This window comes from Artemia franciscana, chromosome 13 (assembly GCF_032884065.1).
Source record: "Artemia franciscana chromosome 13, ASM3288406v1, whole genome shotgun sequence".
Lineage (NCBI taxonomy): Eukaryota > Metazoa > Arthropoda > Branchiopoda > Anostraca > Artemiidae > Artemia > Artemia franciscana.
In genome coordinates this window covers 964094-987602 of record NC_088875.1, presented here as the reverse complement: position 1 = coordinate 987602, position 23509 = coordinate 964094, and the positions used below count along the sequence as shown (strand labels likewise).

General features: G+C 36.1%; 1 protein-coding gene across 4 annotated transcripts in view; it reads left to right on the top strand.

Moving 5' to 3' along the window:
- The window catches only part of LOC136034357 (katanin p80 WD40 repeat-containing subunit B1-like), a 202235-nt gene that overhangs the window by 65078 nt on the left and 113648 nt on the right, over nt 1-23509 (top strand). For 2 of the 4 annotated variants that reach the window (XM_065715489.1, XM_065715488.1), the window contains exon 5: nt 12552-12677. In XM_065715489.1, coding sequence (XP_065571561.1) covers nt 12552-12677 — 126 coding nt within the window. Of the gene's footprint in view, nt 1-3543; nt 3619-12551; nt 12678-23263; nt 23471-23509 lie in introns of those variants that run through there. The other 2 variants (XM_065715491.1, XM_065715490.1) reach the window with 2 other exon arrangements.

Genomic DNA, 23509 nt, shown 5'->3' with positions numbered 1-23509 from the left:
ATTTCCATGAAGGGAGAGCAGGATTTACTAGCATTATTTAAAAAAAAAACAATTAAAAAATAAAAGTGAAAAAGCTTTTTCAGCTGGAAGTAAGGAACAGCAATAAAACTTAAAACAAACAGAAATTATTACCCATATGAGGGGCTCACCTCCTTCTAATACCTCGCTCTTTACGCTAAAGTATTTTCGGTAATTTCAACTACTTATTCTACGGCTTTTGTGATTCAGGGGGTCATTCTTAATGAATTGGGATAAAATTTAAGCTTTAGTGTAAAGAGCGAGGTACTGACGATGGGGCGAATCCCCTCATATATGTAATAAAAACATGAGAATACAAAAGTTCTTTATGTAAGCTAATTTATAAGTTACGTAAATCTTTTACCAATAAAAAGATTCGTAAAAAATTAAAAGTTCTAGTTGCCTCTTTAATTAATCAAAAAATCGGGGGGGGGGGCAACTAGGCTTCGTTCCCCGCTCTTTTTTTCTCAAAATCATTCGATCAAAATTATGAGAAAGCCATTGAGCCAAAAAAAAAAAATATGCAAATTTCGTTTTGATTATTCCTCTGCGGAGAGCAAAAATCAAAACATGCATTGATTCAAAAACGTTCAGAAATTAAATAAAAAAAAACAAGTTTTTTCAACTGAAAGTAAGGAGTGACATCAAAACTTAAAACGCACAGAAATTACTTCGTATATGAAAGAGGCTGCTTCCTCATCAACGCCCCGCTCTTTACGCTAAAGTTTTTTTTACTGTTTTAGAAAGAAGAATTGAGAGAAAGAGTCAAACTTTAGCGTAAAGAGCACATTGTTAGTAGTGGGGCCCTGATGCGGTCTAGACGTACATCATTAGCATAACCGGCTACTATCCCTGTAACAAGGCCGGCGACTACATAATTACCATACATACATGATCATAAAATTAGAACACATTCTAGATAATAGGAACGATCGCAATGAAAGTTGAAAGACTTGTTTTTATCTGACATAATTTTTTGTATATAAGGTTCATGTCTCTGATAGAAAATTAACACTGCTGAATCGGAAGTTTAAGTTTAACATTTTTATTAAAAATTTACAATAATTTATGTCATTTTTTAATCTTCTACTTCTCCACCTCGTGTTCCTTAACAGTCATTTTATGCCTTTTTATCATCTGAGAATTAGCCCCATGATGCCAAAGCTCGACATGACCACCTTTTGCTATGTTGGTTACATTCTCATAAGCTGAATATAAAAAAAAAACTAATAAAACATTGTTAAATATTGATAAAAGATAGAAAATAATTTAAATGAAAGATCAATCGTAATAAAAGAATCTTAATAAAACAATTATTTTAATAAAATAACTTAAAATAATAATTTAAAATAATTTGATAATAAATTTAAAATAAAAGTTTTATGTTAAAAGTTTTAAGTTTTACATTAATATTATACAAGAAGGAAAAGAAACTTAAACGGATTTTATAGAAATATAACATTGACACATGTTTTCTTAGTCAATATTGATCTTTCAAGAAATTATCGGCAATGGAATTATTTGTGCAATGCGATTGAATTTGATATTTTCCACATTGAAAAGATTTAAAGATGAAGTGACTGAAAGATGGGATTCTTTGTGTGGTAGATATGCCATTTCTAATAAAACTAGGGGCACCTCTGTCCCACCCCAAATATTTTAAATGCTTTCTCACTAGGCAGTTGTTTTCTGAAACATGGTGGTAAAAAGTCCAAAAACATCATTACGTGTGACAATCCTGGTTTCTAATGGCACAATTAACATTGTTGTAAAATATATGCATTTATTAAAATTACATTGGCATTTTTTTAATATGGTTTCTAGTGGTTTGGCCAAGACTAAGGTATGGTATGATATGGGCCAATGAAAATTCATTGGACAATATAATCTTTTATCTTGTTGTTTATTTTACTTATGCTTGGCCAAACTCCTTCTCGTGCAATTGTTATGACGGGTTCTGAGTCTCCTGTCAATAATGTTTTGGTTTGGGCGAAACTAATATTCATCCTGTTAAATAGCAAATCCATCGTGGTTCATTTGGCCAATACAAAATGCCATTACTCAAATCCGATATACAAACAAAACGCTTGAACTCGTTTTCTCACGTTCTTTGAACAATATCGGGTTCGAGAGACGATTTGCGACAATTTTTCGCGGTTAAGCATGACTTAGTGGTTTCAATCACGCTTTCCGCACCTCTGACTTTTCATTCTTTGACTCTTTCCTGTCTTTCCCTCAAGCTGTTAATAAACAAATAAATGTTCAAATAGGGATAAGCCCATTTATATGGACAGTGAAAACAGGTACAAAAGTCTAGATATTTCGACCACTTCGAGTGTTTATACTGATGACGATCGCTTTCATCAGCGATCTATATGTTAGATCGCTGACTAACACAGCGATATATGTTATCGAAATATCTTGACTTTTGTACCTGTTTTCGCTGTCTAAATAAATGGACTTGTACCAATTTGAACGTTTAATTGTTTGTAATAAAAAGGCAGTGTGGTATGGGAAAAGGATACCTAGTTCAAGGTATTATGTCGAAAAAAACTAGTTGCTCATAAAACTGTGGGGCTCCCAAAATACTCTACGTCCTAAGCCTTTGTCATAAGTTTTCTAGTCAAAAAGAGATTCATATATTTCAGACGATAGAAGTTGTTTGGTATCCATCATTCATCGTTTTAACAGAGTTAAAAAATCGGCCATTAGTTTTTGTTCTTTTTGAAAATCTGTTTTTGTATCAGCCCTTGTCATGATTTAATTGACGTTTATTACGAGTCTTAAAAGTTTTCTTTTTTGAGCGTGGGCAACATTTGTAAACAGAAGTTGACTCAATGCCTTTCGAGATAACGTGTCAGGTTTTAGGATCCTAAAACTGATAAGCCAATCTAGAATTATTTAAGTAATGATTTATTTGTAACATTTGCTCGTCATATTTTCAGTTTTTTGCAAAAGTTTTAAAGTGAACTTAAGTCGATTAGGCATTAGAGGAACAATTGAAGGGACTGGAATAACACTGCGTTTCTATATTTGTTTTTATCGCAAAATTTTGCCTAGAACAACTTAATATTGCATGTTTTGTTCGATTCAATGTTAAAAGTTTGGAAGATAAAGATGATTTTGACTTTGAAAACAGAACTGCGCTAACAATGTACCGTATAATTTCAGCAGAGGGTTTTGACCTTCCAAATGAATTTCGAAGGCCCTTCCGCTTTGTGGTGTATGTTGTAATCAACAGATGATTAAAAACATTTAATTATCAGTCTTACGAGACTCTTCACTTCTCTACTTTCAAAATAATTACAAAAAGGACCCTGTTGTCGCTTGAAACGCTGTACGGCACCAATTTTGGGGAAATATCCAACTGAAAGTGGCTGCAGTGATTCTACGACAAATGAAAAAAGAGCTTCATATCTTGCCTCCAGCCCCACCGACGTTGGAAAATTCAATACGATCTATATCGATGATCCCTCCTCCATGCTAGACATATTGGGTTTAAATACTTACACCTTGGTTTTAGTCAACTAGAATAACTCAATGCTGATTTTCCTTGACCAGTCGATGGTGGCTACGATAGTTCAGAAGGTTTTGTGTAAGGTATTTAAAACTGAGATTTAAGGACGTGATTATTGAACTTGAAAACATCGAGGTTCAAAATCAAAGTTAGGGTAGACTTCTTTCTCTCAATTTTCTAGATACCTGCGATTGTCAAAAAACCTTCAAATAGCACTTATTCAGTGGCGGAAATAGCAAATTAATTATACCGGCTTGTCAATCTGGTCTCTAGGGGTGTTATCAGCGATCTGAAACGATTCTTTCTGGCAAAAAACTGGTAAAAATTTAAGGCAGCTGAAAATATTCTATGGGACTGTTCGAAAACAGGAAAATACATCGAAAAATGGTTGCAATCATCTTACAGGTTATTGTCTTCTGATCATGATAGTACCAATTTTGTTCTAAAAGCAATATCCTTCATAGAGTACACTTGTGAAAAAGAGCGAGACATTTTCTAAGATTTCTAATCAATTAGAGGAAATAGAGCAAAATCTTAGCAAACATTTTGTAGTATCTTCAAGAAGCTACGGCCTGATATCAAAAGCGGTATCTTCCGCCAATGAATACTTGAGTACTTTTTAAATATAAATGTTTGATTTTAACATGGGATATTCGAGCTCCATCAGTTCACTTAATCACGGCCTTAATGTCCAGCCTCGTTCAGTAGTAACCTTCTATTGCAGCTTTTTTGGAAAACGTGTTACATTTGCGTTTCTCGCTCGCAGAAATTACTGGGAAATGGAGCATATAGTGCCAAACGAGTATGGTAAAAGTTCCAAAGCTGCCAGTTGCGGCATTCGACAGAATTCCAAAAGCTGCCGACACTGTGGCTGCACAACTTGTGTTTTGGCAGCTTTCCTTGGAGCAAAAAGTATCTTTATATTCGAAAATGGTATTTTCAGACAAAACCCGCCAACAAATTTGAAAACTGCCAAGTAGCATTGCTACTCTGCTATTCCACATTTTGTACGGTGAATGCGAAAATTGTTAATCCGCGTTTCAGCCAGAAAAAATTGCTGTCAGGCAGAATTTGTAAACTGCAGCAATGTGCTATTTTAATTGTCGTTTTGTTTGCACTGGATTTTTTCTGTCATTGATATTGATGTTGTTCCTAAAAAAAAGAAGAAAACAAATTAAATGACCATTGTGTTGAAAAGTTCCGAAATAGCATAGACACCCAATAAAAGTTGAGTTTATTTTTCTCCTGGATATTATCGGTTGCCAAAGTAACTAAGATTGCTAAAGTCAACAACTAAATTTCCCAAGACAAGTGAATGTTTCTTGAATATGAACATCTGCATGGAACTAGAGTTAGGTGCCTAAAAACCTCAGCAAATCTAAAAAATAAAAATGATATTTTTGGGCAAAATTTATGTCGTGTTGCATAACGCCCTTTTAATCATTGCAGCCAAAGTTCATGATGCTCAAATAAGTTAAGTAAGCTTGGATCACCAAATAAATCCATATATTTTAAATCGTAGGTAGTGTATACAAGCTTTGAATGACGGGATATGAAGGATTTTGTCGAGAGTAAGCCTGAAGCCTGAGCGTTGCTAAAAGATAACAAACAAATATTGGTCCAATAAGAGGCACACTTACTCCCGCCGTTTATTAAGTGCCAAGTACCCAGTCCGTTGATTTTTGAATTAAAATGGAATAGTTGTGGGCATCAAGTCATGGCTAATTGTAGAAAAAGCCAAAATAGATAGTCCAGTTGAGTGAGAAGCAAACCTATCATTAATTACCTCTTATTAGGATTGTATAGTCCAGACCAGGGAAACATACGAGTATGAATTTGCCACCACAATTGATGATTCCCTATTTTGACAAGGGATTACAACTATTCAAAAACCTTAAGAAAGAAAACTAAAAGTTTCAAGCTTAGTACATATCATTGTTAGAAATCGGACGATCTTAAATAATCAAAGGTCTTTGAAAAGACTTTAGTTTGAAAAGATATTAAATTGCGTAAAGAGCCAAAAATGGGTAATTGCAAAAATATTTTGGCGTTTTGGTAGCCTAAAATTGTGAAATATTCTTGGGGTAGCTGATATTAGCTCGCCTGCGGTAAATGGCTACAGTTTTGATCCAACTGGTGCTGGAAGCCCTCCCCTTTAAGGTCAGCCAGCTTGATCTGGCGGTTTCTTGTTTTTTTTTTCTCCTTCATAGTTAGTCAACCATATGCTTCACGCATGATTTTCTAAAATAGCAATGGCCAGAGGTCACTAAAATATGCAAAGGTCAGAATCTTAGGTAGATCAGATTTTTTTTAGATGGTCTTTTGTGTCTCAAAAAGGTGTTCAATACCAAAATCATCTTGAAGGAGGCGCTCTTGAAAAGATTCTTTTAATCAGCATCTTCACAGGTTACGTAGCGTGCACAAACTAAAAGTGTTAATTTAAGAAAACAAGGTATTCTTAGTTTTTCACAGAATGAGAAGATAGAAAACCTAGGAAAAAGGATACTTATTTTAATCTATGGAATTCAGTAAGTCGAAGAATATGGAACTTGAGGATATTAGATGGTGTCAAAGTATTGTAAATGCCTTGCTCGCTCAAATTTTCTCAAGATAGGTACTGGAGAAAAAACAGTCCTTAGTGCATGACGATCTAAGGAAATATTGACCTTACTTTTAACCTAGTGCCTACATCTTGACCCTGCTACACAAATAACCTATAATAAAGGTATCGAAAGTCGGCCTTTGATAGGTTTTAGTCACTCTGAGATTCTTAGTAGGAATATAGCTGACGAAGCAGCAAAAAATGAACCTCTTTATTCAAATCCTCTACTAGCCAGTATCATTTGATGACACTGAGGCTCCAGCCATGTGCCTATTATGGGAAAGTCCTTAAACTGTGAAGATAAGTGGCCCATAGGACATTTATATCCAATTTTTCTGGGTATTACCACCTAATGTTTTCCGAATGTCCTAAAAATAAGCATCTTCTCAGAAGCGTCGTTTCGGGTGGGGGAGGGGTCAGAGGGTAGTTGCCCCCCTAAATAATTTGAAGAAGAATTATTGTATAGTCCATGTCCCATAACTCCGAATATGGATGCTTCTTGCCCCCTCCCCCAATACAAATGCTGGAGCCACTCCCCTGCATCTTCCCATAGTCGACAGAGTCCTACACCCTACGGTCATGACACAAGTCATGGAAGAACACTTTGCTGAAATGGAAATGTTCTCCATGGTTTCCTTAATCGAAAAGGAGGTTTAAAAGGTAGCGATGAATTTTTCAGTTTAGGAAATTGCCAAAGTATAGGCTTTTTAGTATTGTATCGTGTATTTATAAAATTTTAAAAATATATTTGAACTTTGTTTAAGAGCCGAATGTCCTTAGGGTTTTGGCAATGCACCTTTTCCTCTCATTGTATGCGGTTATTAGTTCCCTGCTAATTACATTTATTTTTATTGCATAGATGTCAATTGCTCTATGTAAATATTCTAATTATTTTATTCCTGTTTGGAAAACGTAATTTGCGGTTTAGTGAAGAAACACATTATTATTTTTTCACATGGCTTTTAGGTCATAGCCTTTTGATTTTTACTTAATTATTGAACTTCATTGTCTGTACTGATAAAGTTCAAGAATTAAATTGTGAACTCGCACCTATAAATTCGCTGAATACCGTTATTATTATTGATAGTATTTTTTATGACTATAAATTTACGCCTTTTATTTACATTGTTATTTAGATTTTTTTTTTCGTAAACATGGGGAAAGTGAGGCTCTTGAACTATATTTCAGCTAAGTCATTTATTGAAGCAGAATATTGTTTGAAATGATTGTTTTCGTTTTAAAGATATTATTGTAACGTTAATGGATTGTTATAAGGGCTTTGGAGTCGGTCCACTTTACCACCGACTCCAACTCTGACTCCCACTCCTGAAACTGAACATTTTCTTCAAAGAAGTAAGAATTCCAACATGCTAATTTACTGCAGAAATTGACAAGAGAAATTGATACTAATGTGGGACATGCAGAAAAGCAATATTGTAGTCTAATTATAGTCTGTATTAGCCTACAATATTAATTTTATTTGTTATTGCCACTTTTTAGTTGTATTTAAGAGCCTTTGATTTGACTCCAGTCTTTATGTATTTTCATAGCTCCAACTCCGACTCCAAAGGGTCTTACATTATTTCTGTTACTTCGATTCTATTCAGAAAAATTCCGATTCCATGACTTTGATTCTGACTCCACAGCCCTAGTTTTAACGGGAGCGCATCTAGGGTATCATTCTGGAAGGACCCCAATTCAGTTTGTGGGATTTAAAGGTAAATTTTCACGACCGTAGCTTATGAGTTAGATGCTGATCCAACAATATAGAAGGGGGCAAGTTAGGTGGATCGTATCTTCCGACTCAACTTACCTCATGAAGCAACTGCTGAAGAAATATGAAGTCGTGTGCATGTTTTACTTAGTGTTTGGCCTAGAGAGTGCATTATCTTTCTTTCCTCAATGACTGCTAAATATTTGAACTAGGGAAGATCATCTACCATTCTTGGATGTTGAATCTGTTTGAAGTATCTGTGGCCTGGCACGTACGCAGGGGGCCTCCGGGCCCGTCCCCCGCGAAATTTCATGTTTTTATTTTTCGAAAATTGTCTGATACTTCTCACAGAATCAGGGATTTGAAGGATTTGCCCCCGCCGAAACAAATTTCTGCGTAAGTGCCTGTGTGGCTATTATGCTTTTTAAAAATTGTGTCTCTAACTTTTCACGGCTCCAAAGTTCCAAAACTGAGTTGTTATTTTTTTCAAACTTTCTTTTGACTATGACAAGACCGTATCCAGAGGGGAGGGGGGTCTAGTGGTTTTGTCCCCCCCTGAAAAGTTTGTCTGACTCGTAAAAACGTAACAAAAATCAATATAAATAAATTTCTTATGTGTTTTTGTAAGTTTTTTTTGTGATCCCCCCTCCGAAAAAAAGAATCCTTTCCGCTAAACAAATCAGCGAGATAATAAATTTGAATGAAACAAAACGGAAAATACTGTACAAAAAAGAAAAAAGAACATAATTCTCAACCTGCCGGAATATCGTTCTCAGCTGATAAATGCGACAATTTTACCTACAGACTTTTCAAAAAGGCGAAAAGATGAATAAAATAGACCACATTTAGGATTAGTGAAAATAGAAGATTATAATGACGAAATATGTACCACTTACTTTTAATAACTGAAAAAGGTAAAAGAACAATCTCATGAAACAAGTCTTTACCAGGAATGCCTATATAAGCTTTTAATTTATTGTGGTTTGGATTAAAATAAACTTATGTCATAAAAATAACAGTTGATTCTAAGAAATTTTTTGTATCTAATTACTAATGCAGTGACAAATCTAGATAATGTATTCCCAGACTGTAATTTGCTATGCTAATACGCAGTAAATGTTTGGTTTCAGGTAAATAAATTTAGCTTATTGAATCATGAATTAGTATTGCGTTGAAAATATTTCGCACTGTTGACTGAAGCGAGGACCGTCGACTATTAAAAGTTCTGTGCACCACGTGGCGTGCCTCATGTGCAGCTTGTACAATAATGATAACAATCTTTTTTTATCCATTACAACCAACAACAAAAAATGGAGTAAAGAAATACAAAAAGAAAAGAGACCATAATAGAATAAAAAAATCAACTAGAACAAAAAGATTGGATAAGACTATGAAATGGGTGACACTCTGAAAAAGCAGACCCTGACAGTTCCTTCTGCAGTAGTATTAGTTTTGCCGTTATTTTGGAGCATTAAAATTTTTGCATAATCTTTTTGTCTTTTTTTTTTAATACCAAGGTGGTAGATAAATTAAAAATCTCAAATACGGAAAATACACTAATCGGAGCACTCGGATATCTTTTTTGAGGGAAATTTGAAACAAACCAGATTGAAATAAAACATAGCTGTCGCAATGTGCCAAGTACAATTTTGCTAGTGCTTTACGGCTATATTTACTTCTATTAGTAACAATTTTTGAATACTCAATTTGGAGTCTTGAAAGCCCAATATGGGTTTTTATAAAGGAACAGTTAGATTATCCAAAATTTTGCTTTTCCACGTTTATGTATTTTAATTTTTGATTTCTTTGTTACAGTAGGATTAGCACTTTTAGTGAAAATTTTTATTAGAGATGTTTGTAGGACTTGAGGTTTATTTTGGAATGAGCACTTAATCCACTTTCTCATTTCATCGATAAAAAAAAGTATACGCTGGCTCTTTTAAGATGGGGGGAAGAATCAGAAAAGGAGGAACAATTGTGCTTTATTCAGGGGCAAGAATCTGAAAATCTACCCAGTTTCTTTTTAGGTATGCCAGATATAATAATCAGGGGAACTTTCTCCCCTTTCTATCCATTGTTTGGTTTTGTCACTTTGGCAAGTGACTAAAGTAGATGTTGATTTGTAAAATTCATGTTGTGAAAATTTGACATCAGTACTTACCAACTTCAAATTTTCATAACATGACCTTATAATAATCAAGATTTACTTTTTTTCTGTAAAAGATTAAATCGCTTATTTTGCCATTTTAGAAGCGCTAAACACTGTATCAAAGTCTTATTAGCCAGCTCTGTCGATTTGTGAAAATACTAGTTTTGACGAAGTTGTACCGCACCTGCAACAATCCAGTTTTGTTTGACAAAAATTCATAGAACCGAAGATTCACTTCTGACTAAAGACTTTTTTTTTTTTTTTTTTTTTTTTTTTTTTTTTTTTTTTTTTTTTTTTTTTTTGTCCAAATGTATATGCAAGTTCAAAAGTAGAGTTGAAATGAAGGAGTAAGTGCTAAATGTTTCAAAACTTAGGGGGTCAAAGAGTTGAAATGTATAATTTCAATAGTTCTGGGCGTGCGTGGTTATTAGCCAGCTCTGTCGATTTATGAAAATAATATGAAAAAAACTTCGTTTTCTTAAAGAGTTAAAGAGGCTGCGTCCCAAAGTCGAACCTTAAAACGTACAGGAATTAGAAGAGGCAGTTGGGGGGCTGCCGCCCCCCAAACCCCCAGCTTTTAAAGACTCTTTTGTACAGGTTTTTTGTTTTTTTGCTAACCCCCAGCTCTTGGCTTCGGAAAGGCCCTCTTTTAATTAACAAAAAATTGAAATGAATGAATAATGGAATAACTTCGAAAAATGTTAAACACAAGAGGACAGGAGAACCATTGCGCCGAAACTAGTAATTAGTAACAATGAAGTCCCCCCCCAAAAAAAAAAACCTGTACAAAAGAGTCTTTAAAAGCTGGGGGTTTGGGGGGCGGCAGCCCCACAACTGCCTCTTCTAATTCCTGTACGTTTTAAGGTTCGACTTTGGGACGCAGCCTCTTTAACTCTTTAAGAAAACGAAGTTTTTTTCATATTATTTCTGTACGTTTTTCTACAATCCATGGTGGATGTAATTTAATAATTCCTGTACTCCTCGTGGAGGAATTAGGAGAGGAAGTTGGGTGGCTGCCGTCCCCCAACCCCCCCCCGCTTTTAAATCATTGTATAAAATAGAAAAAAAAATAGATAGAATGACCGAAATGTTTCTTTTGCTCATAAGAAGCTAATATTCTGTTATCTCTCAAATGATAAGCTGTCCAGGTGTTATCAAATTTTTTTTGATGTTGTGAAAAAAAACCGCCCGTAAGCGACTCGAACACTTCACCCGAGGATTAAAAGTCTCACGCTCTACCAACTGAGCTAATAACTTGCATGTGTGTAAATATAACTTCTCAATAGCTTTTAAAAATTTCAAATTAACATTGGCTCTTATGGAGAGAAATCCGTTAATTAAATAGCTAATGGGTGGTTTCTGGAAAACAGGGAAGGAGTTATCGGATCGAGCTGAAATTTCGCGGATAAGCTCCTGGGCCCTAGGGGACCTTAACTTGTGAACTTCAGCCCGATCGGACAACGTTAAAAGGGGTGGGGGGGGGGTTGGAGGGTCGAAACTTTCGGCCAGATTTTCCCCATGAAGAAAAAGTTGGAGGGAGATGAAATTTTGCAGGTTTCTTAGTTGGAGCTCGGGATACGAAATGCATCCCTCCCCATCCATCTGCGACCACTGGAACCGAAGATCGCTTAACATTGTCGTGTGTCGCCTCTTTATAGAGGCACGAGTCTGCCTCCTTGATACTAGTTTTGACGAAGTTGCACCGCCACCTGCAACAATCCAATTTTGTTTGGCAAAAATTCATTGAGCCGAAGATTCACTTCCGACTAAAGACTTGATCAAGTTTTTTTTTTTTACTTTCGTTTTTGGCCAAATATATATGCAAGTTTAAAAATAGAGTCACAAAAAATATAGTACAATGTCGCGTGGTAAAACAGGGGTAAAATTCATTTTTCCGATCATTTATTAATTTATGTTCTGAAAACGCTCATGATGTTTTGCAAATATGACAGACTCAATGGTGAAGATTTGGTTTAATGGTGCGATCTGGTTTTTACTATAATTATTTAGGGCAGCGATTTCTAAAATCAGTTAGCGACCTGACACCGAGGTGTAGAAAATTTTTTGCGGGGTCACGAAAAAAATAATTAGAACCTTTTTTACATACCTTTTTTTTGATCGGTTAGACACTAGGAATAGTGGGAAATATTTATCTATGCTCTATCATTTAGCTTTATCGCCCTTGTATTGTGCTGCTAACGTTGCTATGTGTTGGTATCCTCCAAGGGTGCTTCCAGTTCATTCCCGGTTGAAATATTTTCTGACATCTATGCTCTTTCCCAACGGCATCTATGTTTTTCGCCTGATTTTTCTTCACTGGGTAAAAAAAGGAGGAAATAACACAACTTTTCTGTAAATATTGCAATTTTGTTTTCCATACGTCGGATCGCAAAAAATTTTCAACATGGAACCGGAAAACTAAAATGCTGATTTATAAATAAAGAATCCTCCATAGCTGTAAAATAAAGTGTCTTGTATAAATTAAGATTTTGCTGTAAACCTATCTTTTTATCTTTTATATCTTTTTATATCTCTTTTTTATATTTTTTAGCTTTGGGATGTTCGCAGAAAAGGATGTATCTACAATTATAGAAGTCATAGTCAAGCTGTGAATTCTGTCAAATTTAGCCCTGACGGACAATGGGTTGTCTCTGCTGGAGAAGATTCTGCTGTTAAGGTCTGTTGAGTTAATTAAATTAATTAAGAATTTGTTTTCCACAAAATCGCATTGTTCAGAACGTGAAAAAACTTTTGTTTACAATGAAGCTAGCTGGGATGCAAAAAAAAAAAAAAAATGTGTTCGGTAGTACGATCTTTCTGTTATTGGCTGGTTTCTGATCCCAGGATGATGAATTAGGTGGGTTACTCGAGAATTGTTGGAAAGAGAGGTATATAGAAAATATTCTTAGATTTTTGTGATCGTTCAGCTCAGTACCTTCCTGGGCTTTATGTTACTACTACTACTAACGACTCGTCGCAGCACCAAGCCACCTGAGGCCAGCACAGCTACACATGCTCCTCCTCCATCCTAGTCTATTCAAAGCCTTTTTATCTTGTTTTCTTTGCATATTCAGGATTTCCGGTGCTGCATTTTCCTTCGTCTTGTACCGTTATTTGGAGATAATGTAGAAATTTGAGATGAATAATAATTTTCAGTATGATGGCTGTGCTAATCATAAAGCTTTTGTACATCAGTAATAAAAAGCTACATCTCTTTCTTTCTATTTTTTACTCTGCTATTTTCTTCTTGTTATTAGTAGCATCGGCATGAATTCAGGAGGGGTTCAGGTGGGGCATTAGTACCTCCCCTAGATTTTTGCTCGCCTTGATTTTCCGCCCAGCCCCCTAAATTTGGAAATATAGTAATTTATATTTTCATTAGAAAATGACTTTTTTGGTGTTTTCATTTAAATATTAACAGTAGCAATAAAGTTGCCCCCCTAGATTTTTAGAAAATATATTTATCACTACCCCACTCAATCCATACAGTTTAGCGAATGTAGGCCTCTGATTAGTGGGTTAAAAACGTTTTAAAAAAAATTTTTGTCGACGCTTGTCATAAATAGTATTCCTGTATAAGTTCGGGGTAAAATTTTCATCTATATATAATTGTGAATGTATGAAACTCATTGAGTTACATTCATCTTTCACTGTTTAAGGCAAAATTTTAATAATTGACGAACCATTGAGAAGCCAAATGAAGCCTGAAAAAGAAACACTGGCGGAAATATGAAAGAAGATGTATTTCCGGTTTGTATTGAAATCTAGCGGTCAGTTCGTGGGAAAAATGTGTAGGACCTTGTGCCCAGGGTCATATCTAGATTATTTTTTGGGGGAAGGTTTTACAAAAGGATTTTTCTGGGGGGGGGGGTATAAAAAATTAAAAAAAAAACAAAAAGGTGCGTTTATGTTCATTTTGTTACGTTTTTTACGAGTCGGACAAACATTTCGGAGTGGTTTCAAACCTCCTACCCCCTTCCTAGATAGACCTTGGTCGTGCCTCTTACTCTTCTGTGTGAGTATTGGAAATGGGTCTAAAGTTATTATATACTGAACTTCTTTATTTCTTATTCTATTTTAATAAAAGATCCATAAGAACGTTCGAATTCAACAAAGTGCTCTAGCGCTGAAATTCGCTATGTGTCTAAAACTATAAAGAAGGATCGATTAGGCTATGAACTAAAGTTCGCTGAAGTGTTTACGTTCGCTGAATTATAGAAAAGGATCGATCAGGCTATGACCCCCCCCCCCCCTTTTCCATGTAACCAAAGTTTTTTTGCCGATTACTGTACTCTATAACCTTTTTGTTGGAGATTCAATTTCATTTTTTCAAGGGTCTTATTCTCTCTTCACTGATTTGTTTCAATTTATCACAATCCATATGTTCAAATTAGAACTTCACACCTACTGTGTTTTTGCCTTTGACACCAGAAGGAAGTACTCGCAAACAAATTTCAAAATTCACTTCGTTTGAGTAAAAAAAAAAACGAAACAAAAAACGAGTAACGTTCGCGTAAAACTAGAGAGATAAGCAGAAATTTATATATGGCGAGTAAATTAAGCGATATAACAATATAGGGAACATACTTGATAGTTACAGGAAATAAAGGGCACACATTAACATCCAGTAGAGCTTGGGGAGCTAAACCCCTCTTCTTTCCTCCATACGGTACGTGACTGAGTGAAAAAAGTTTCATATCCTGTTCGAAAATCTTAGTTAAGATTTTGGTTATATATCTATTATTATTTTTTGTATTGATCAGGAAGTAATTAATAGTATGAATCATGATGGATAGTTGTGAATAATTGCATGAATAAATATGTTTCAGCGATTTGATAAATACTTGGTAATCGGTCATAATCTCAGCAATGAACAATGACTGGTTATTTTTGTTTGATTATGGCTGTATAATTATTCGATTTTTTCAAGCAGGAACTTCAGGGGGTTTACGCTACTTTCGGAATTTTTAGAAAACGGCAAAAATTGTAAAGCTTGTGGACCCCTTGGCATTTAAGAAATGAAAACCAAAGTCGTATATATGCTGTTTTAAATTGCCTACAAGTGAATTGAACTGGAGGTTATTTCAGTGAATATTGGTGCAATATTTTTAACGAATATCAGCTGTTTTAACTAAACTACCTATTATCTATCATCTATATTATTTATTTATCCAAAACTATCTAAATTTATCTAAAATTACTTTTTAATCTGTTAATGTCGTTTTTTTTAACGAGCATTTCTTTACGAATATGTTCCTTTCCAAAAGAACGCAATTTGAAGTTGCATGAACTTGCTAGTTGATATTTCTACAAGAGAAACTACCTTGCAGTAACCGATATCTTTCAGTTCAAACGGATGTAAAGGGTTGGCAGATCTAGTTTCATAATAAAAGGAATATTTCTTTTGAGAATATGGACTTTAAGCTTATATATTCCGTTGGAATCTTTTCCAGGGAAACTACATTTTAAAAACTGGCATCTATCAATTCAAACCCACATAACGGTTTCTTAAATGTGGCGTTCTAGCCTCTCTTGTGTCTGGGGTGGAATCTTGATTATCCCCCCCCCCCGTCTCCCAAAAATGTTCAGGCCAAATTTCGACAAAATTTTCATGTGTTAACTAAGTTTCCCATTTATTAAATCTGAATTTTCTCACATTAGCCTCTGCGAAATTATTAATTATCTCGTGTTAATTGCTTCCTAATTAATTGCTTAATTGGTTGCATCTAATTTTTCGCTTTCTATGCTCATTAACTCTAAATTATTTAGTCACTCCTGGCCCATAGTCAATCTGAGGTACGTTAATATTAATTTGAGTTTACTATACGATCGCTCATTACTGGCCACTGGAACTGCAATCGCTTATAATATTTGATAGCCTCTTGCGTTTGCGAAGACCCCTTCATCTCTGCATTGCACAATTATTCTAACACATCTATAGGTTTTTTTTTAAGGAAATGTATTGGTGTTGAATTATTTTTTTCATATTTTAGAAGTTCGTGGAACGACTGAATGGGATCTAAATCATTGCAATATTTACTTTATTGTTACTTATTTTTATTAAATAAAAAACAAGTTTTTTCAACAAACAAGTTTTTTCAACTGAAAGTAAGGAGCAACATTAAAACTTAAAACGCACAGAGATTATTACGTATATGAGGGATTTGCTGCTCATCAACCCCTCGCTTTTTATGCTAAAGCTTGTTAGTACTTAGAAAAAAGCTTCTTATTGTTCTAATTAAGCGAACAGTGTTTCGGGAGTCGTTCTTCAAGAATTGGGACATAATTCAAACTTTAGTGTAAAAAGTGAGGAGCTGAGGAGGAGCGATCCCCCTCATATACGTAATAGTTTCTGTTCGTTTTAAGTTTTAATGCTGCTCCTTACTTTCAGTTGAAAAAACTTTCTTTTTTATTTAATTTATGATTATTTTTTAAGTAATGCCAGGAAATCTGGCTACACCTTCACGGATAAATCCCTTCTCCACACGGATTTATTCTCTAGACAATTGAATCCTGGTGAAAATTTACCCCAGACAATTACCCTTAACATCTCAGCGCGTAAAATTGAGTCGGCAATGAGAAAGCAAGACAAAAGAAGAATTTCGTATAGGAATTCTGGCAAATTCCCGTAGTGTAAGATTTCCTCTGAAAAATTTAACCCCTGGAAACTTCTTTCCCCGTGGAAAATCGTACCGGCAGAGCCTCCCCGCCCGAAAAATGTATGCATACTTCTCAATAAGAAGTATTATACGTAAACATAAACAATGGGCAAATTTCGTAACTTAAAGACCTTTCCGCACGGGCTGTAGTGGGGAGGAGGAGGTCATGATATTTTACTCTCAAAATTTTGATCTGACCATTTGAGAAAAAAGGGTGTGGAGGGGGCCTAGTTGCCTTCCAATTTTTTTTCACTTGAAAAGAGCACTAGAACTTTTAATTTCCGTTTGAATGAATCCTCTCATGATATTCTAAGACTACTGGGTCGATACGATCACCCCAGAAAAAAAACAACAACAAATAAACACGCATCTGTGATCTTTCTTTTGGCAAACAATACAAAAATTCCACATTTTTTCGGATAGAAGCTTGAAACCTCTACAGTAGGGTTCTCTGATATGGTGAATCTAACGGTCTGATTTTCATTAAGATTCTATGACTTTTAGGGGGGTTTCCCCTGGTTTTTTGAAAATCAGGCAACTTTATTTAGGCTCGTAACCTTTGATGGGTAAGACTAAACTTAATGAAACTTACATATTTAAAATCAGCATAAAAGTTCTATTCATTCGATATATCTACTGGTATCAAAACTCCGTTATTTAAAGTTTCGGTTACTATTGATCCGGGTCGTTACTTACAGTTCGTTACCACGGACTGTTTGATTTTGAAGAAATGGTGATGAAGATACGGGAAAAATGAAATTTCGGTTTCGATTTGCTTATACTTACTGCCAACTGCGCCCTTTTGTTTTGTTTTAGTAAAACGAAATTTCTAAACTAATAAAATGATTATAACTGGTAGGTTGTTTATTTGAAATTTTGCGCCCATAAAATTTCTGCGCCCGGGCAAAAAGCTCTGCCCTCCTTAAAACTGTCTCTGTTTCTTACTGAATCAATGCCTGGCGGAGAAATGTAGGAGTGGTTACGGTAGCCTAGCCTTTTGGATTGCTTCTAATCCCTCTACACACTTTTAGCAGCTGTCATAATGGAATATGTGTCAGCAATAGCTAGGGCATAGAAGGTATTTGTCCTTTATAGTATCAAGAACAGCCGAAACGAAATCGCATTATTTTACTTTTTTAAGTGTAAACTTGCGCAACTATAAATATTTTCAGAAATTAGGAAAGTTAGGATTACATTTTTACTAAAAAGGACCTACATATGCAGTTATACTGTTTACAGTTGTAGGGGTTGGCAAATGAAAAAAAACTTGAACATTTTTTTTTTTGGGGGGGGGGGAAGTACAAGGAGATTTTTGGTGGGAATTTGAAACCCCCTTACCCCCTGGATACGGCCTTGAGCATGAAGCAGCTTAGACGGTGTGGTTGTCTTTGGGAATTAATAGATTGTTGATGTTTGAATTTTGACGAACGAAACCGTTGTCAAATTTAACGAATCAGTTTTGCTCCTTTGTTTTCATTGCTTATCGTGATAACATTGGCAAAAATGTGGTTTTACCCTGAAAACTTCATAATCTTGAATAACCCCCCCCCTCCAAAAAAATCGTAGAAAATTGCGGCTTCCAGGTACGAGTAGACCTAAGATAGGTCAAAGGTTAAAATAGACCTGATGGCCATTTTTTTTCATTTTAATGTTGTTGGTCCTTTAAAATCAGTTGATTGCTCTCCATTGGAAAATCTTAATAACGCTGAAAAAATTAAAATAACAAATATCGAGATTAAAACTCTTTCTTAAAGAACCAGAGCCCCTTCCCTTGTTGGAAATTCTTTCTTATCTAACTCTGTCGTTTTGGTCAAATTCTACAAAGGAAGTGCTTACAATATTCCTAAAACTTCATACGTTTTAGCACAATTCCATCTATCCTGTTTCAAATATTATTTTAAAATACGCACGCTCCCCCTCCATCCCAATCTATTCAAAGCCTCCCTCTTTACGTCCTCCCAGGAAGTTCCCATTTCCTTTAAATCTCTCGACATGACATCCTCCCACCCCAAATGAGGACCACCTGCTTTCCGTTTAGCCCTAGACGGTTGGCCGAAAAGGACAATCTTCCTCAATCTATCATCCTTCGTTCGCAGAAAGTGCCCTAGCCATCTCAACCTTTCTTTCATTATAGCCCTAGAAGCGGGATTGAACCACACTTTTCGTACAGTTTACTGTTTGAAATACGATCAGTCAGCCGGATACCAAGAAGAATCCGTAGACAATTTCTCTGGAAAACATCTAGTGAATCTTCATTCGCTATTATTTATATTTGTTCCTTTCTTCATTCGGCAATCTGTCATCCTTCATCCGCAGAACGTCCCCTAGCCATCACAGCCTTTCTTTCGTTATAGCCCTAGAAAGCGGGGTTTGAACCACACTTTTCGTACAACCTACTGTTTGAAATACGATGAGTCAGCCGGGTACCCAGAACAATCCGTAGGCAATTTCTTTTCGGAGAGCCCATGCTTCAGGGCCATATTTGACCACTGTCATCACTGTACCTTCCAATATTCGAATCTTCGTTTGCAGACTTATCTTCCTATTCTTCCAAACTTTTTTTAATTGTGAAAAACACCCTGAGCCTTGGCTATTCTACTTTTAACATCTACACTGCTCCCACCGTCTTTCCTAATAATACTACCAAGGTAAATGAAGCTACCCACCTGATCAATCTTTTCGTTACCCACGTAACCTTTTCATCTTCACTTATTCCTAGCCTTAGTGACTTAATCCTCTGAATATTAATTTTCATACCTATTCTAGCTCCCTAAACTCGCAAAACCTCTAAAAATGCATTCATTTTGCTCACACTTTCTCCTAATATGCTTAAATCATCAGCATAATCTAAGCCCAGGAGAGTTTTTCCTCCCCATTTGAATCCGTGGTCTCCCATTGCCTTTGCTGTGCTCCTTAAGAAAAAATCCGTCAAAATGATCCATATAAAGGGACATAGAACACAAGCCTGCTAAACTCCTGATTTAATACAAAACCAGCTGCTAACCTCATTTCCTACCTTTACCGCAGCAGTATTATTCTCATTCCTAGCACTAATTACTTTAATGTATTTGTCCGGTATACCATATAAGGATAAGACCTTTGCTAAAGTTCTCCTATCAACAGAATCGAATGCTTGCACATAATCGATAAAACTGAAAACCAAAGATGTTTGACAACTAAGCCACTTCTCAATTATTAACCTAAAAGTGAAAATTTGGTTAACACATCCTCTACCTTTTCTAAAACCACACTGTTCTTTTCTTAAAAACTTGTCTACAGCATCTCTAAGTCTAAAAAGTATCATATTACTTAGTAATTTGCTACCTACAGAGACCAGACTAATGCCTCGATAATTACGACACTCAGTCTTATCACCTTCCTTATACAGTGGTTTAATTAAGGTTTTCCTAAAATCGTCAGGTACTTCCCCTTTTTCTAAAATCATATTCATAATCTTCAGTAGCTTATTTCTAACCTTGGAGCCACCATATTTAAGAAACTCATTTACCACACTATCAGCACCTAGAGCCTTATCATTTTTTAATCCTTTTAATACTATCGCTAATTCTTCCTCACAAAATAAATCTTGCTTCACATCCAAGGTATCACAAACTTTTTCATTTTCCTGTATATCTTTTCCTGCAACTGTATCTCTGTTTAACATATTCTTAAAATGCCCCCCACCATCTCTCTTTCACTGTTTTCCTTATCACTAATTGTGGCCCCGTTCCTATCTTTGACTGGGCAAGTCCGGATTGCCTACTCCCTCTCAATTTATTAACATGCCAGTACAATATTCTTCTATTATGCCGTCTAGCCGCATCTTCCAGATCCTCGACAATTTAGTGCATGGCCTCCGCTTCACACCTCCTTACTTCATATTTTAATGCTCTCTCCACATTCTTCACATTCCTTTTGTTTTCATATGATCTATCACTCAGATAATACTTTTACAATTCCCTTCTCCTCTCTATTTAACTTAAAGCTTTTTCACTAATATCCCTAGCTGCAGTCTTAACTTTCTTCCCTAAGACACCATCAGCAACGTCACAAATTGTTTTTCAAAAATTATCCCAACCATCTTCCATTTTGTCAAATTTTAAACTCTCAAATTTAGTATTCAACTGTTTTTTGAAAGTTTCTCTCAAATTCTCATCCTGTAATCTACCAACATAATAACTTCCCGGGAGATAGTTACCCTCCCGAGATTTCAGCTTTAAACCCTAATCAGCTTTAATACCCTAGTATCTTGTATTGATCCTGCCAGTCTTCGGTATACAATAACATAATCAATAAGGTTTGCTGTCTTACCATCACGTGAGTACTATGTCAACTTATGGGCCATTTTATAACCATATTGATTAACGCCGTATTGGTTATAACTAGATTGTAATACCTACAAAACTGCAAAAGTCTGTAGTCATTACTGCTTTCTTTTCTTACGCCATATTTACCTGTGCTAGGATACCATCTATCCCTGTTTCTACCGACCTTGGTGTCGAAATCTCTTAGTAAAAACACCATATTTCTACCTGGGACCCTGTCTTTTTGCTCCAGTAACTGTAAGTAAAATTCACCTGAGTCACTAGTATCTCCGTCAGTCGGTTCAACAGGGGTATATGCTACTATAGCTGATACCCTGAACTTTATGGTCATAAAATGAGCTATTAGTATTCTATTATTAATACCTTCCAGTCTAAACAAGACTTTGCAGCTTCCTTATTCATCATGAGCCCTACTCCTTGTCTATGTACTCCATCCTTCCTGTCTGATTCTATACAAATTCAAATTCTATATCAAATAATTTCATAATACAAATTCTATATCACCTAATTTCATGCTTCCTACCCTGGGATATGAGTTTCTGAAACTCCTAATAAGTTCAGTTTGAAGCGTCTGAATTCGTCAGTGAAAACGTCAATACGATACTGAATTTTTAACGTCGTGACATTGCAAGTTCCAATTATCATGTTCTTTAAATCATTGAAATTATCTTGTCTTCAAGAAAAAGGAATGATCCCGGATACCAGTGCAGGACGGGGATCAACATATCTTCTCAATTCTACGCTGAAGCGCTTAAGCCAGCTTAGAACTGGACAGCAAGAAGTCCCTGGGACCTTCAGTATGAATGGAGGTTTTGTGCAATCCTGGGCCCATGTTGGTCACAACATGGTTTTCAGCAATTGGCGATGCTCTTCTATCAGCAAGAGTCGAAATCCTGCACAGACTCGTCAAAACAGGCCAAGCCCAGAAGAACTGTCCATCAACCAGAATCCCGTGCGAATGCTGTGTTTTTTACTAGGCTATAATTTCCTCGAGGGGTGCCAGTCCTCAAGTGGTAATAGAGTTGACCGCAAGGTCCCCAGTCTTGCAGGTACCCCGAAAGGGTCAAGGCAACCCTTTGCAGAGTCCGTTGTCCATAGGTGCTAGATCTCACGCCCTGCCGCAGTTGTCCTCCTAAAGATGATCCTCCCATGATAGTGTTATGCGTCACGATGTAATTTAACTCATTGCTGGGAGAAGGTTTGTAGTTCATGGGACGTGTGGACACGCCAGTGGGCCATGTTGAGTTGACATTTGAGCTACCTTTTTCCTCCTCAAACTGTATTTATGGCCCAGGGCGAAGGTGTCCCAGTTTCCGTTATGGACCCGATGGACAAGGTCCCACTTTGGTCCGTTTTTCGACCCCGAAAGGGTCGAGGCAGCCATTTGCAGAGGCCGTAGTCCATACATCTGGATTTTACGCCCTGCCGCAGTTGTCCTCCTATAGAGAATCCTCCCACGATGGTGTTCTGCGTCACCATGCAGTTTAGCCCATTACTGGAAGAAGGTTTGTTACCCACGGGACGTGTGGACACGCCGGTTGGCCCTGTTAAGTGTACATTTGTGGGGCCTTCTTCCTCCTCCACCTGAGATGTAACCTAGGCGTAATTCTTGAGTGTGTTTCCAATAACCGACAAGTACCAAAATTTCTGTTACTTCAAATTCTATCACCGGTCTTTTTCTTTATAGCCCCCCCCTCTCTCTCTCTTTGGTTCCCTCTAACTGTATTTCTCTCCTAAGGCAAAGTATATATAATTTGTTTACACTGGAATCCTTTCCTCATGTTTTTACGTATCATATTCAATAAATGTGTTTTCGACATTCCTTCGGTAGTTTGATTTAATGGTAGGGTCACATGAGTCATTTTCTTCATTTGGAATATTTATTTCGTTAGTCAAGATAGAAGATAATTTGAATACTATGACCAAATTTAGTATCTATTTGGATGAAGGCTTGAAAAGTTGTTTCGTGTCTGAAGAGAATTTACAAACAGTCGCTGATTATTTTTCGTTTTAAGCACTGGTTTTTTGAGTTTATTCACCTTGCTGCTTTTGGTCAAGTCATTACGCAGGGATTACCTTGATTATCTGAACTCCGTAAGCGCTCATTATCTTCTTCTTTTTCAATAAGAGCGTGGGTAGCTTTATTGGGAGCCTGAGTCTTATTAATTATGTTGACTAGTTATTTTTTATCTGTGAAATATTTATATTTTTTTTTCCATTCTGCGGTAATCTATTATTGACCTTGAACACAAAAAGACATTCTATCTTAGACTTGTTTTCTAATAAACTAGAAAATGTCAAAGATTCCTTTGAGTTGGCTACTGGTTGTTCAGAGGGCACCCATATTCGGAAATCACCTACTCCAGGTGGTGCGTGCCAAGCGTGGCGGGAACTGTGCTAAGAATGGCGGAAGTTTACGGCACATGTGGTACTTTATGATATACATCAGGTGGTGGAAAGTGGACGCCCCCCTTCCTGGTTGTAAGGTATATAATAAACTTTTACGGAAAAAGTGCATAAAAAGC